A 14489-nucleotide genomic window follows, 5' to 3' on the forward strand; every position below is an offset into this window, starting at 1 on the left:
AAAAAAAAAAAAAAAAAAAAAAAAAAAAAAAAAAAAAGCACAAATCAAGCCTGGCCGGCGGCAAGGCAAAGCCGGGCCCCGCTCCTTGCACCGTGATGGCGGCGGCGGCCCGGCGGCGTCTCCGTGCCCTCCGCTCAGCCGGGATGCCGAAACCGGAGGTGGCCGGCGAGCCCGCCTCGCTCCCCCACCCCGGCCCCRGCACGGGGCTCCGCTCCCGAAACGTTAAAACCGCTTAAGGCCACTGCTGAAACCGTCGTGTCTCCACCAACGCCACCGCGGGCTTTGAAGACGAGTCGGTGCCCCGCTGCCGGCGGCGGCACGAGACGGCATCGCTTGTTTTCCGGCGCGGCCGAAGCCCGGCCCCCCCCGGCTTCCCCCCCACCCCTCCGCTCCGGTTCACACCATGAACTCCTTGCTGCCCAAGAGGAGCAGCTGCTGGGCGCCGGGGCGCTCGGCCGCGGCGCCCGCCTCGGGCGCCTCTCTGCCCCTCGCCGGGGAGCTCTTGACGTTCTTCAGCTTCTGCTTGCCTTTCTCGGCGTTGAAGGTTCCCCGGGTGGTGAACTGGGGCCGCTCGGCCGGCGGCCCGTCGAGGCCACCCTTGGGCTCGGCCGGCTCGCCCGGAGCTCGGTAGAAGGGCGACTTGGAGTACATCTGGAAGCGCTTGCGGGGCAGGTGGGGCAAGCAGGAGGTGGACGACTGCGACGAGGAGGAAAGGGCCGAGTCGGTCGCCTCTGCCGAGTCCTGCTGCTTCCTCGGGTGCCTCCGCAGCCGGCTCGGCGCCTCCGGCTTGACGGGCCGCAGGGAACCAAGCGCTGAACTTCTCTCTGAGAAGGAAGGGACGGCAGGAGAATCACTTGCCCGTGCCCACAGAGTGTATGTGATTAAGCCACGATAGAAAAAAAAGAAAAGAGAGGTGAAACGTTCCCACCTCCGTCTTGGTGTGACGGCATTCACGTGCCAGCAGCCCCCTTGGTTATGGCAATGCCACCCTGCGAGCGCTCAGGACGCGGTGCACCTGGAGCAACGCTCCCCTCCCCACTAGCTGGGGAGGCAGGTCCTGCCACCCGCTGTGGGCCCTCCGTTAGGTCACACCTCCTGGAGAAGGCCTGCCAAGGGCGCTTCGACTCCCGCGGGAAGCCGCGGCGCAGCACCGCACCGCCCGGAGATGCGAGCCGTCTCAGCACGGACACCGCAGAGCCCACGGTAGGAAGAGGAAACGCTGCATCTTGCGCGAGAAGCCCGCTGCCGTCTCAATTGCTAATCCAAAACATCACCTTAGAGCAACGCTTGGATTTACCTGAACGGTCAGAGATCGCTCCTTCCGAGTCAAAGTTCAAATTTTCGGAGCTGTCAGCGGTGCCAATAGAGGCTTCGGACTCCAGAGTCTCGTCGTCRGAGGCCCGCGGCTCCAACGTTAGCATCTCGAACGTCAGCTCCTCCCTGCAAAGATAAACCGCAGGTGATCAAAGGGAGAGAAAAAGAGGGGAAAAGAGGATGCGCGTTTGTGATGGGACGACGCAGGATGGAGTCCTCTATCCATGCGAGCACCCGAACTCGACCACGCTCAAATGATACCCAAGTTCACATACAGATATGGGGCACCAAAGCCGAGAGCTCTCTTAAACGGCTTGTGTCCGGCGACAGGGAGCTTCCCAGCCGAAAAAACCCACCCCAAAGCGGCCCCAACGCTCGACATCAGCCCCTCGAGCTGCTCCACGGCTGGTGCAGGGGGTAGGAGGAAAGGCCGAGCTTGGCSTCGGCCTGCTCCCCACCAACTATTTCGTCTGCGCCACCCCTCGATGCTGCTGAAGGCCCTTTGCACCATGCACACGCCAGCGTCTACTGCTGTTGCGGGAGGGATGGACGCAGCTTTTATCGTCAGCTCTGTGGAGTCCTATCAAGAGGACGGTGCGTCCCCCGGCAGACGGTAACGTGGGAGCAATTCTGGTATCAAGCACGGCGTGGGGAGGATCTGAATTCAAGCTCGGAGGGGCAGCCCCATCTCGCCTGGTTATACCGGCTCCTTCCACCCTCTGCTCTCTGCGACTCACTTCTCCTTCTGCAAGCTTTCAATCTGTTCGGTCAGCACCCTCTCCTCCTGCTGCATGGCYGCTTGCTGCTGCTCCGTGACATCCATCTCCATGGCCTCTTCGCTGCTCATGGTCTCCTCGGGGATGTCTGACACCGAGGGTAAGCGTACTGCGACCGGAGACGTGGGGCTGGGGTAGGTGCCGCGCCGTATGCGTCCTTTGCCCTGAAGACAGACATTGGTGTCAAGGAACTGTTACTTTGCAAGCCTGCCAGGCACTGCACAATCCATCTCAGGTGATGACAGTGTACTCCACTCCCAAGGAGCGGTGAAGACAACCTCTGCCACCGTTCCTTAGGACACTTTGTGCGTTTGCACTCCGGACACTCCAAATTTCACACCAGGTTTGGGGAACATACTAGAAACAGTCTCAGTACACTCCAGAAGATGAAGATGAAGCCAATGTGGACAGCTACATGCAACTTAGACTTCAAAGACACAACAGGATGTGTTTTGCCAGCCCRGAGCACCAGATGGGAAGCTCAGCCCGCTCGGCGGCACCGCTGGCTCTGCATGAAAAGGGCACGGACAAAATGCTGGCATGCACGGTGCTAACCGGCCCGGCTCTYCGCAAGGAGCAACCCTCTGCATGCACACCACGCTCGCGGGAGGGCCCTGGCTGCACACGAGCGCCCATGGGAGGCCAGCGCYGTTCCTGCCCTAGCCAGGTGGCATCAGGAGACTGGACAGGCAGGCAAATTGGAAAGCCAGGTACGTTAGGGCTGYGCTTTTTGGCCCGGAGTCCAAGGACACGTGAGGGTCTGTTCAAGCACATGCCTAACCGCGTGGGAAACGGGACACAGCAGGCTGGAGCGCCGCTCGAGCAAACCCGGCGAGGACCAGTTGGAGAGAAGCAGAAACAAATGCTCAAGGGAAACAGCTTTCAGCATCCTTCAGAAATACAAGACTCGAATCAAACGCATGAACTCCAGCAGGCTGCATCACCRTCCTGCTGGGATGCAAGCAGAGAGAACAGTCCGCGGCATCTAGCGTTTGGACCTAAGACAGTCGCCCAAGTACGGCGCATGCAGGAGGTTTACTCCCTTCGTGCGAGATCTGGAAGGAGCTTTCAAAAGCTCAAGTGACTTCACAGCGCAAATGCTAGTGACCGTCACCGGGGCCTGGATCCCCACGAGAGGAGTTGGCTACCACGCAGGTGCTAAGCTGCAGTAACTATSTATGTGCTCTCAGACTCTTGCAAATACGAAGGAATTTGACTTGATTTGATTTGATCTTCCAGTTGCCCTTTCGAAAGCCTGTCCCTTAACCAAGTTTAGTATTTCCCAAACACTGCAAGGGCCTCTGTGGACCCACGGGGTAACAGTAACTTGCATACTATCCCATTACCTACGCTGATCTCGTCTTACATATGAGACAGCCACAAACTAAGATCATCTGCAGCAGTCGGGCATAACGCAAGAAGTGTTAATGTTRTTTTTTGTGCCTTTCATCAAGTGGGGAGATTTAACATAGCAACATGGAAAAACAATCAGTCGTCTTCCTCCCATCACAAAGTCGCCGTCTTTGTTAAAACATCGATTTGGTTCCTAATTCAAAGTCCCCGGATCTGACTTACAGTTACTGTCTCATGCCTACATTAAAGAGCTCTTTGGACCTTCAGCTTTTCTCCATACAGAGCTATTTAAACCTTGCAGCCAGGACACTGCTTGGTCCTTCTCACAAGCCGCATGCCCGCAGCACAGCTTGTCACAGAAAAGGAGCCTCCCCGTCCTGCTTYGAAAGCAAAAAAAGCTCTCGGGAACATGGCCGGGGATCTTTCTTCAAATGGGAACACGCATTTTGACATCCCTACCTGGATGCCTGTGGCACACAACTCAAGCGTGAGGCAACGCTCAGATCTGCAGGACTTGCTGCCTTCTCAGCACTACTGCACCCARTTCGTCCTCCACCCTGGGACGAACGCTGCTGCTCAATGCTGACCAAGGAAATGCAAGATTTGCTTCATTTTACCTCTTCATCTTTCAATATCACGCTTTGGAGACCTTTCTCCAGTAGCGCAGAAACGTCTATGCTCAGGACCAGTGTGACCTGATCGGCACCGGACCATGTGGGCCCCAGAGAAGAAAGGCAAATAAGACAGCACCTTCTCAGCATATTTTACTGTGCCTGGGGCTCATTCCAAAAGCCCCTGAGCCAGCGCGCGTGCAAAAAGGCACTGGGGATTGCTGAGCACAGGGACGGCAGCACAGCTCCAATTCTGATCTTATCCGCCTCCGAGTCCTTGGCACCGCAGGACGTGAGCGGGAGGGCAGACGTGCTGTGGGCCGAAACTGCTGCTGCCCGTTAACCTACTTGCGCCGAAGATGGCCCTTCCTCACCCATCGCACCCGCGCTGTTGCGCTGCTGCCCTGGCGCAGGGTAGGTGCTGCTGCGGGGGGCTCAAGCTGCTTGCAGAGCCCCACGGCTCTGCATTTAGTCTGCGTCTAAATGCATCCGAGGTAGCAGCGCTAGCAGGGAAAGACAGCAGAAATCAGGGAGAAACAGGAAGGGATGAGTTAAGGAAAGCAAAAAGGAGGGAAGCACAGAACGGGGGAAGAAAGGGAAACTTTGAGGCTACGAGGGAGAGAGGGGCAATGCAAAAAGACACAAGAGGAAGGGCAGAGTTGACCGAGGCAAGATTCTAGACTAAGGCAAGAGCTCTGCTACGACCAGGCGGCCTCGCCGGCCAAAAGCTGGGACGTCCAGCGCCGGGGCTGTTGCCCCGCTGCGAGAAGGAGCTGCATGCAGAGCAGCCTGCGGCCCCGTGTCTGTGCCGTCCGGCACAAATTCCTACTCCTCGGTGTACAGCGGGGACCTGAGGGAGAAACAGTCAGTYGGAGGAGAGGCACCTGCACGGGGACAAGACGGGCAACGTCACGGACAATGGCCGGTGGCACGGGGCTGGAATGAGCGGAGGTCACACACAATGGAGGGATGCGGCGGGCACAGAGCGCGATGCAGTTAATACATACCGGGATTGAATTGCRGGTTATGCTCATAAATCTAACTGCAATTAGTACAGGTTTCTGGATTAGAGAGGACATGAAAAGGAAAGCAGAAGGTTAGAGTGCACATGCCATCGCCCCTTCCAAAGAACCGTTCTCCTTTGCCGTCATCTCTTGCCGCGACCGCTTGCTGCTGCCTCAGCGCCAAGGCACGGCTGAGCCCCAAGCTTGGCAAAGTAACTCCAGAAGCTTGGATTAAGCGTTGCCTGCAGTCCCCAAAGCGGGCCCACCCRGCCCAACATGCCACGCGGGCAACAGCGGGCCTTTCCGAACGAAGAGGCCGCCCTGCTCCTTAGTGGAACGGGCCGGGGCTGACGGCGCTGGGAGCAGTCGAGCCCTTTTCCGCAAGCCRGCAAGCCAAACGCAGCGTACGCCCGCAGCCCGTTTGCGTGCTGGGCTCGCGGCAGGGGAGTGCCCAGCCCCAACGCTGCCTCTCGTTCGCCAGCCCCCATCCCCGGAAGCATGGCAGCTCAATGAGATGGTTCGGGGCTCCCCCAAAGGCGGTGCGGCAGGGAGGTGGCCCTTTTCGGGCAGAGTGCTGCAGGTTACAGATGGAGCTGCTCATAAGTGGGGCAGAAAAGTGTTAGTTCAACCCGGGGCCAATTTGCTCAGATTTGCAAAATAAAGCCCAGAACTGTAAATACGAGCCTCTAAGCTCCAGTGACTACGTTTCTACAGTGCCTCGTCTGAGTCCTGAGAGACCACTGCCATCTCCTTTGTTGGACTCTGCTTTTTCGTAATTCTCTGAAAACGCAGGGAGCCATCACAGGGCTGAGGATCAGGCTCTGTGTTGTCCTGGATAAGGTGGTTTGGGAGGTGCAAAGGTTAGGGAGGCTGAAATAAGCAGGAGAGGATGAGGCAGGATTACTCTGAGTGAAAGGAGAGGACAGGAGAGAACAGAGGTGGCTGGTCAGAGCCAAAGAGTGGTCTGACCTTCCCTGCAGGAAGACACACGTCCTCCTTGGTCCCAACAGACGCGCTGAACACGTGCAGCCRTTCCACAAAAACACCATGGGAATACTTGATTCTCCTCTGCTGCAAATCCTCTTGTAAAAGGGRACATGACACTAATCTACAAGGATGAAGAAAACCCCCGTAGAACAGCAGGAAGAGCTGATCCACGCTCTCCTGACAGGGGCAGCACAACACCACCAAGTTGCGAYGCTGTCCAGCAACTTACCATTGATCTGCGGATCAAAGACAGCCGGCTCTTTGCTTTGTTCTCAGCAAACTCCAGGCTGTTGATGTCCTTGAGACGAGCCTTGTATTTGTTCATCTGCTCTATGACGATTAATTCTACGCAACTGAGGGGAGGAAAAAAAGAAAAAAKACAAAATTGGAGTTGAAAACAATTTGATTTTTATCTGAGCTGTCCCCATCCATGCCAGAGATCTGCGTCATCTGAAAGACAGGGAGGGAGAGAATTCTTCCAGCTTGGAAGGTCCTGCTCTGGAGGCTGGAAACCAAAAGCTAGTGCAAATTCCCTAAAAGGAGTGGTAATGGACTGAGGAACTCAGACTGGAGAACTGAAGCTGAAGACCCCCAAGGATTACAGCAGACACTCCTCCTCTGGAAAGGGAGACATGGACAAGGAGTGGGAAGCACGAACTGAAAGGCAGGTTGGTTCTGAAGCATACGTACACATTCCCTGATTTGTTTGCACTCAGCTGAGACAGTCACACAGCAACAACCTCATTTAGGTGTCTCYGTTGGCTTTTTAATACTATCAGGATTGTGTTTGGGGAAAAAAAATCCTCTTAAGGTAATAAAATTAGAGGATGTGCTGTAGCTGAAGTCTAAGAGAGGTTACAGGAGAAATCTCTCGCAATGACTAGTTTAGAAGATTGAGTCACACTAACTCAACACAGGAATATGGAATATTTTTGGCATTTAAGGCCAAAAAGGACCTCYGTGAGCAAGTCTCATCTCCTGCATCATAACGAGCACAGAAGGGCTCCATGTGATTCTCGCATACAAATGTACAGTACTAATGTGGCTCCTACTGTGTGGGTCTCCAAGCACTTTCGGGTCTTCAACAACTTTAACACAYCTCTTGGAGGCAATCTCTTACAAGACACCAGTATAGCATCCTTTCCTGGATGATCTCCTACCACAATTCATCTTAGCTGTCTCAGTTATCCACTTTTTAATCCATTTAGTATGTGCCAGACTGAAYCTGTGTTAAATGCTTTCCTCTTTCTTTGTAAAATGTTTGGGATTGTATCAAATACCTTAAAGAAATCTAAGTATGCAATATTAATGTTGCTAACCACCAATGAAGCACATCATCTCCTCAAAACCCCAAATTAAGTAACAATAAGGATCTGTTTTCCATAAATGGGACTAATTATAAAGCTACATCAGCAGAAGCTCCACGATCTCCTGCTAAGATCTGCTGGACACAAGGGGTGCCAAAACCTTGTAATCAAACTCTGGAGTGCAAGCTGCTCTGCTCACGTGGATTCTCAGTCACTTCACAATCCTTGTTTAACAACCTCTCAAGAACTGAGGGAATATGAAATACTTCATTAAGACCCACTTAATATGCAAAACAGGACAATGTTTTCATGCTAAAGGATATTAAAGCTCCCTTTGCTGGAGCCGTTTGACCAGACTAACGGTTAGCGACATTTTGTGAGAGCAAGGAACTAGATTATTTCACKACAACACCATGTTCTTACGTGGTTGTTTTACTGATGTCCTGAACGCTCTGCAGCGGGTCTGTCGTATCAGGACAGCGGAGGATACAGGGAGCAAACACAATCGCCAAGGCATTAGCYGACATTCGATTGGTCTCTTCCTGGAGGGCAATCCTAGAAGCAAAATAAATATAGAGATAAAAAAGATTAACAAAGAATGCAGTTTCAATTCACTTCCCTCTGGGAGAGAAAAGCTCTGGAAACCTCGCAGGGTTCCAGCGAGGAAGCGGCTGCCCCTTGCGAGCCCAAGCCCCTGCGGTTGGCCCCTGGCGAGGAAGAGCGCCGGCAGTCCCGGGAAGGCTGGCTCCGGCCGGCCATACCTCACGAGATGGAAGATGAGGCGCTCCAGCGTGCTGAGATGGGTGCGGGACAGCTGGTCGATGACCGAATACACTCCCCGGACAGTCTCTTTTCTCTCCTGAAGGCCTGGAGAAAACACACCGCTGCMGTCAGAGTTTCGGCCGAGTCCCCTCTGCCACCGCAGCTTTGCGGAGGCAGCTCTTCATGACGAGTAAAGCGCAGCCAGGCACACGGCTAACGTGTACGGACTAAGAAAGCAGCTCTTCTCCCTCGCACACTTCTGCAAACACRCTCTGACTGTCCTCCTCACACTTGGCATACTCACAGACACTACTAAACACAATGATTTTTTTTAAAGGCTCATCAACTACAGCTGGCAGCTGAAAAATACCCTCAGGACACAATTAAAAAAAATCGTATTTATACCCGTTCCTTGCATTGAAAGAAAGAATTATGTTCTTAATACTTCTGCTTAGAAGAGAAATCATCTGGCTGCCTGTTAGGGYTGAAACCTCTGCTGAACTGGGATGGAAACGTGTGCCACCAGATGCACGTTGCTCTGCATAACATGGTCTGCATGATGCTTTGCATAACAACGGTGGCCAAAAATTTTATGTGGCTCCCGGGGAGCTAGGCAAATAAGATGGGGCAAAAYCAGCTGAGCTGGCTCCAACTGTTAAATAAGGAGCGAGGTGCTCAGAGTAGCCATAACCTCCCTCGGCCAAGGACTTCAACAGCAAAGGACGTTCCTTACCCATAGCTCGCAGAAACTCCTCGTACAGTTCGAAGGTCATGAGAGGGTTGGGTAAATCTCTGAGCCACTGCTTGAACACACTGGCAATGACGTGAATGTTGTAGTCGTCTAAATTCACGTTGTCGATGTCTGCTCGTCAGGGTTTYGCAGCAGGATGAGGAGAAAGGAAGCAAAACACCCAAAACCACGTGATCAACACAAGACTGCAACTGAAGCCAGCGTATGTACAAAATACTCCTCTAAAATAGAAAAATGTTGAAGTGACGCCCCAAAAATCACATTGCATTCAGGTGCAGGAAGTCTGGAATCTGATTTCAGCTTCACACTTTAAAATCTTGGTCACTACAAGCAGCATGTTTCCCAGGCCAAGTGGCTTTATGTGGGAATTGAGATTTTTTTTTTTTGCTAGTATCAGTTTGAGGAGTAGTTAGTTGAGTAGAGCTCATTTCTTTTGCCCCATTGAACCCTTCTGAGCTCCTTACAGCAAACCTGGCTGCTGCGCAGATTTTGTCCTCATCTGTTTTGGTTTTATTTTTATTTTYTCTTTCTTTACCTGTATCGAGCCCTTGCCGCAGCTCCTTGATCTTGTTGGTGGACCCCGATTTTCTGTAGATGCCCTCTGTGTACAGCCCATGCATTTCAATGTAATTGATAAGCTTCTCTACCAGCACCGGCACCGCTCGCTCTTCGCTGGTCAGCCGCGAGAGCTCCACGCCAAACTGCCGAGACGAAAGCTCAGGATCGTACTGATGGGGAAAAAAAAAAGAAATGGAAAGGGCAAGATTGCTCGAAATTCCTTTAAAAAGGCCTGAAAGCAACTCTGGCCCAGCACTGCACCATGCTCGGGGCAGACTGCCATTCAAACTGCAGAGYGTTTCAGCTGACCCAGGTTATCTGCAAGTCAAGCTAATAAAACCATAAGCAGAGGAAGCCAAGATAGCCCTGAAGGCTTAACCTCAGCTTGACGTTTTGCAGGGCTGTCACCACATCCACTCCATGCCAACGGCAACCCAAACGAGCACAGTCCAGACTTGCTACTGAGCTGTGTCAGAAAAGCAGTCTCCAGGCACGTGTCAAGTCGTGAAAGTTCAGGTTTTCTTTAACCAAAGCACTGTGTTTACAGTATTCTCAGCCCTGGAGAGCCAATGCAGCCAGGCAACAAGGCTGAGGGTGCTACTACACCTCCCACCGCTCTGCCACAGTCACCAGAAACSTTTTCAATGCCTGAAGATGATGCATGAAACAGAATGGGTAAACTTGAGTCTCAGGTACCTAGATCAACTCGTGGCATTGGCAGCTACAAAAGATCTGTTGAAAACACAGTGCCAAAAGAAGAGCAAGGAAGAAAAAGAAATCTGCATCCATCAGGAAAGCCCTTTGGCTGATTGTAAATGCTCACTGGAGATTTGACATTCAGCGAATTTGAAATGCACTGCTCAGCCCCAGCTAAGGGRTCCTGGAGCAGCCCTTGTACCATTCCAGGAATGAGCAAGGTGGTGGTGGACAAGCAACAGGTCAAAGCTCTGCTTATGAGCATTCTTCCATCTTGTGTCTCTCATTCAAGGTCATCCTTTCACCAAAGGAAACTATATCACCACGAAAGATCTAGCAAGATTTTCATACTGTTTAGTGCTCTATGCAAAAAACACACTGGGAAGCAGCTTTGGTAACTTCTGGTTACAGCTGTTAGTTCAAATTCATGATCTACTGTTCAACCATCTCTTAACYGTTTAGTGCAGGACCTGTTTGGCTGCAAAAACTATCATCAAATACAATGCCACAAAAATTGCATGTTGTTTCACTCAAATAAACAGAGGCCACAGATACTGGCATYAAGGCACTCAGAAAGGTGAGGGTGAAGGCAATTCTGCAGCCACCAAGATGAGGTTGGCGTTCTCTCAACCCACCAGAAATCTGAAGAAACAGATCCGTTCAGAGACAAGGTTAAAAAGTAGGTACAACGTTGACTGTAGCCTGAAAATAAAGATCTTCCTAAAGCATAACACAGTCTGCAGCACTCTGCCTCTCAGAACAACCCTAAAAACATTCATCCATCAAATACAGACAAGCCAAAACCTTCCTACAGAAGGACCTCAAACCGCCCGTGTGGAAAGCTCATGTGGAGAAGCCATAAATTCATTTCCTTGTTTACAGCACAACAACTTTTCTTGTGTGGAAAAACTCCAAAGAATAAGAATGCGCTGAGCATCTCCAAGCAACTATTTAGARTTGTATTTGGTTTTAGGTTTCATTTCTCATGGAGGGTAACAAAAAAAGGATCAAAAGATCAACAAAGAAATACACCAATATCTCTTTCTTGACATTTAATTAATGAATCTACATCAGGTAATTATTCTATTCCAGCAAAACGTTCCCTGGCCTGAATTCCCTTCCTGTTTCTTATATTGCTGGATGTGCGTCATTGAACAGCAGCCAAGGCGGCAGGCTTAGACTGCAGACCCAAGATCATTAGGACAAACTTCTTGTTTTCCTACASAGATAGTGGCATTTAATAAAGCCCTAAGGTCTCCTCCCCGCGAACAGGAAGCACAGTTGTTTAGGTCTCAAATCACACACGCAAAACGTTTAAAAGTACGTGAAGCAAGACAATGTTCTTTGGAAAAAAAAAATCAGACAGCTCGTGAAATGTTTCATGTTTGTAGAGCAAAAACTCAAGAAAACTCATTCCCAACTACTTTGCAAAGATGCAATAGGTAGACTGTCAGGAAAGGAAAAAGCACTGTAGAAATATTGTCAGAGCAAGCATATTCAAATATCCAAAAGAGAGGACAGATATCTGTTGGGAAAAATATAATCATATGGCTTTATAGGAGCTGTACACCCAAGATACCTCCTGGGGAGCCGATAAAGTTTTATGCACATTATTATCCTGGCTGCAGAATGCTTTTTTGAGCAAAAGCAGCACAAAATAAATGACTGGAAGAAAAAAAAAAAAGCTGGATGATTCACTGTTACCTAGGACGACCTGCTGCATTCATTCACTGTCATCTATATGCTTAAAACTGGCAAACAATTCTTAATTCACCTCTAATGAGCACTGGTGAGTCCTCTCGCACCCTTCGCCCACTCTCACYCTGCTGCCACCCACCCAGCCGTGCTGCCGCCTCTGTTTGAGGTGATYGGAGACCAGCAGGGTTAAGAGGAGCTGCCATCATCTTTGCAAGCGAGGGCGGGAACAGAGGCCCTGGGCTCGCAAAACCCTAGGACTGAACATGCCGCAGTGGACTCTGCTCCTGACGGCGAGTTGCAAGAATGCCACAGAAGTGTGCGGAYTCCTTTTGCCTCTAAAAAAACATAAAACCCCCATAGGAGCCAAAAAAGCTGCAGTAACGCAGATCATCGAACTGCACGACATGCCGTGGGCACCGTAAGTTCTCCATACGGCACAGATGCTGATCAAAAACGTTATCTTCTGACAACAGCCRTATTTAACTTTGAAGTCCTTGGAACTATAAAATGAGGTTATAGCTCCGTTCAATGTAGTTGTAAGGCAGGAAACATCAGTGCAATAGGTACCACGCGACAAGGCAGATAAACATCAATGCGTCACTGTGTTACGACCAAAATACATGTAATCACAGAAGTGTTGGTTGGAAGAGACTTCTGGAGGTCTCTACTCCAACCGCCCGCTTGAAGGATTATTGCCAGCATTGTATGAATTTGGGTACATGTAAATATGTTCTTTAAAGGCCTCTGTAAGACTAGGATCACAGTCTGAAAGACAATAAAAGCAAGGAGAGAAACTTACCTTTTTGGAGCACTTGGTCGTGGTTTTAAGACAGCACTTCTTGTGACAAGCATATTTACACACTGTAACAATGAGAAAAGTATTTAGCAATTCAAAACGCCAGGCCTCTGCCCAAATGCAAATTAATTTGCTCCTCTCAGGACGAGCAGGTCAAAAGCACATAGAATTTGCATTTATCAGGGGGTAAGCCTATATTAGATCTGCTCAAACAACAGAAGAGTGAACCCTTTAATTTTAAAGGCACCATATATAAGTCTCTGTAACGTTAAAAAAAAAAATCTGACGCATGAACTCAGAAAATAATCCATGAGTCACTCTGAGCTATCAGACACGTATATGCTCAAAGAGGATGGAAATAGCACCTAATTTTTACACTTCCTGCATTGGATATGAGCTGTAAATACCAGAAGGTTGGCATTTTCAACTTAATCAAAGAAACACTGGAAAAATTGAAAAAAAATAGATCAACCTCTCCTGGTCCCTCCTCCGTTTTCCAATCTCCTCAAATGCTCTGAAATCAAGTGGTCTAAGCCAAAGGAACGTATCACAGTCGCAAGACCCACAAAAATTGTACAGCCTGGAGCTGCAGGACACATTTGCCACTCCTGCCTCACCAACTCTCCTTATCAGCTATCTGAAAGCACAACTGAAGTGTTACTCAACCGGCRTCCAGCCAAAGGACAAGATTTGTAATGCAAAGCTTCCAAGCACAGAGGTAAGCCTACTGTACAGACTGCTGTGTGATGAACTTACTGGTTGACTTCAGAAGCCCTTAAGATGACCCAAAAGCTATCCTCTTGTGAAAAATGCAAGGTGTTTGTGAGTGTGGCACGGTAGGAAACTGTAGCAAACATCTTTCAGAGCCTAGAAGCCATCGCTGAGGAAAACGAGYATGCAGAAAGTCAAACAGACCATGCTTACATTTACAAACAGAAGCCCTGTCCATTATCCAGATCAAGGAGGAACAATATTCACAGTAGGTGGGGATGCTGTACTGGGTGGCCTTGAAAATGTGCCCGTTGTGCTCTTCCACCTAGGACAAAACGCAAGGGGTGGGAGTCAGCGGTGAGTAAAAGGAGCTGGACGCACAGCCTGCTGCAAAATAGGTTGATGAACAAGGCCAGCTTTCTGACAGCCTCCTTTCTTGGCAGCGTGGGCTTTTATTTAGAGCAAATTTGCTACATGCATTTCCTTTTCAGACTGATTACCAGCCCAGACGTGTGTTTAGTCCAAACCTGTCCTCACTGACAGCAGCCAGTAGTGGAGGCTTAGAGAAAAAGTGTAAGAACTAAAGTGCTCCTTCCCCTCATTTTCCCTCCCACTATCTGGCAATCTGATTTAAACACTGTCAAAAGCAAACACGTGCAGCCAGACCATCACGTTCAAAGCCACGAAGGCATCAGCATACAGAGCGTGTTTTTAGGGAATAACYGCTAACTTAGAGCCCGTCATTTTGGATACAGCTGTTCACAAGCAAAGCAAACCATCTTGCCCGTGTTTGCTGCATGTTCTTTCGTGGCTGCATGTTCATGGTGCAGCATTCAGATCTCGCCATCAGACAGGTTATTAGCAAGTCTCTTATCAGGTTAATTCTGGCCACAAGGACATTCATTAACACACATGCCTGAAGTGTTCAACTCACCACATCTGCTTCTTTTTTTCTTCTCTTTTTTCTCTCTGTTTTTGGCACCTAATATTAAACGGAGATATAAAGTGTATTTATGAACAATTTCAACAGGCAAGACCCACAGAGGACTCATACCTAACCTTCTTTTTTCTCCTTCCATCCCCACCTGTAGCCTCAGGACAATCACTCCAGAGAGCAYCGAGGACAGGAAGAAGCTGTCCAGACACCAGTGGGAATCAGCCTCCT

The 14489-nt window shown here is 50.2% G+C and overlaps 1 protein-coding gene across 6 annotated transcripts in view; it reads right to left on the minus strand.

The window, feature by feature from the left end:
• Positions 1-6: 6 nt before the first annotated feature.
• Positions 7-14489, minus strand: part of MYO9A (myosin IXA) — a 181654-nt gene continuing 167171 nt past the window's right edge. For all 6 annotated transcript variants that reach the window (XM_085300723.1, XM_085300722.1, XM_085300724.1 and 3 more), the window contains 11 exons: positions 14259-14306; positions 13538-13649; positions 12617-12678; positions 9401-9593; positions 8848-8976; positions 8114-8219; positions 7776-7907; positions 6275-6398; positions 2052-2254; positions 1298-1440; positions 7-824 (listed from right to left, as the gene is read on the minus strand). In XM_085300723.1, coding sequence (XP_085156849.1) covers positions 397-824; positions 1298-1440; positions 2052-2254; positions 6275-6398; positions 7776-7907; positions 8114-8219; positions 8848-8976; positions 9401-9593; positions 12617-12678; positions 13538-13649; positions 14259-14306 — 1680 coding nt within the window. In that variant the 3' untranslated portion in view covers positions 7-396. The remainder of the gene's footprint in view (positions 825-1297; positions 1441-2051; positions 2255-6274; positions 6399-7775; positions 7908-8113; positions 8220-8847; positions 8977-9400; positions 9594-12616; positions 12679-13537; positions 13650-14258; positions 14307-14489) is intronic.

Source organism: Rhea americana, unplaced genomic scaffold (genome assembly GCF_003343005.1).
Source record: "Rhea americana isolate MKP2758 unplaced genomic scaffold, rheAme1 scaffold_168, whole genome shotgun sequence".
NCBI classification, from domain to species: Eukaryota; Metazoa; Chordata; class Aves; order Rheiformes; family Rheidae; genus Rhea; species Rhea americana.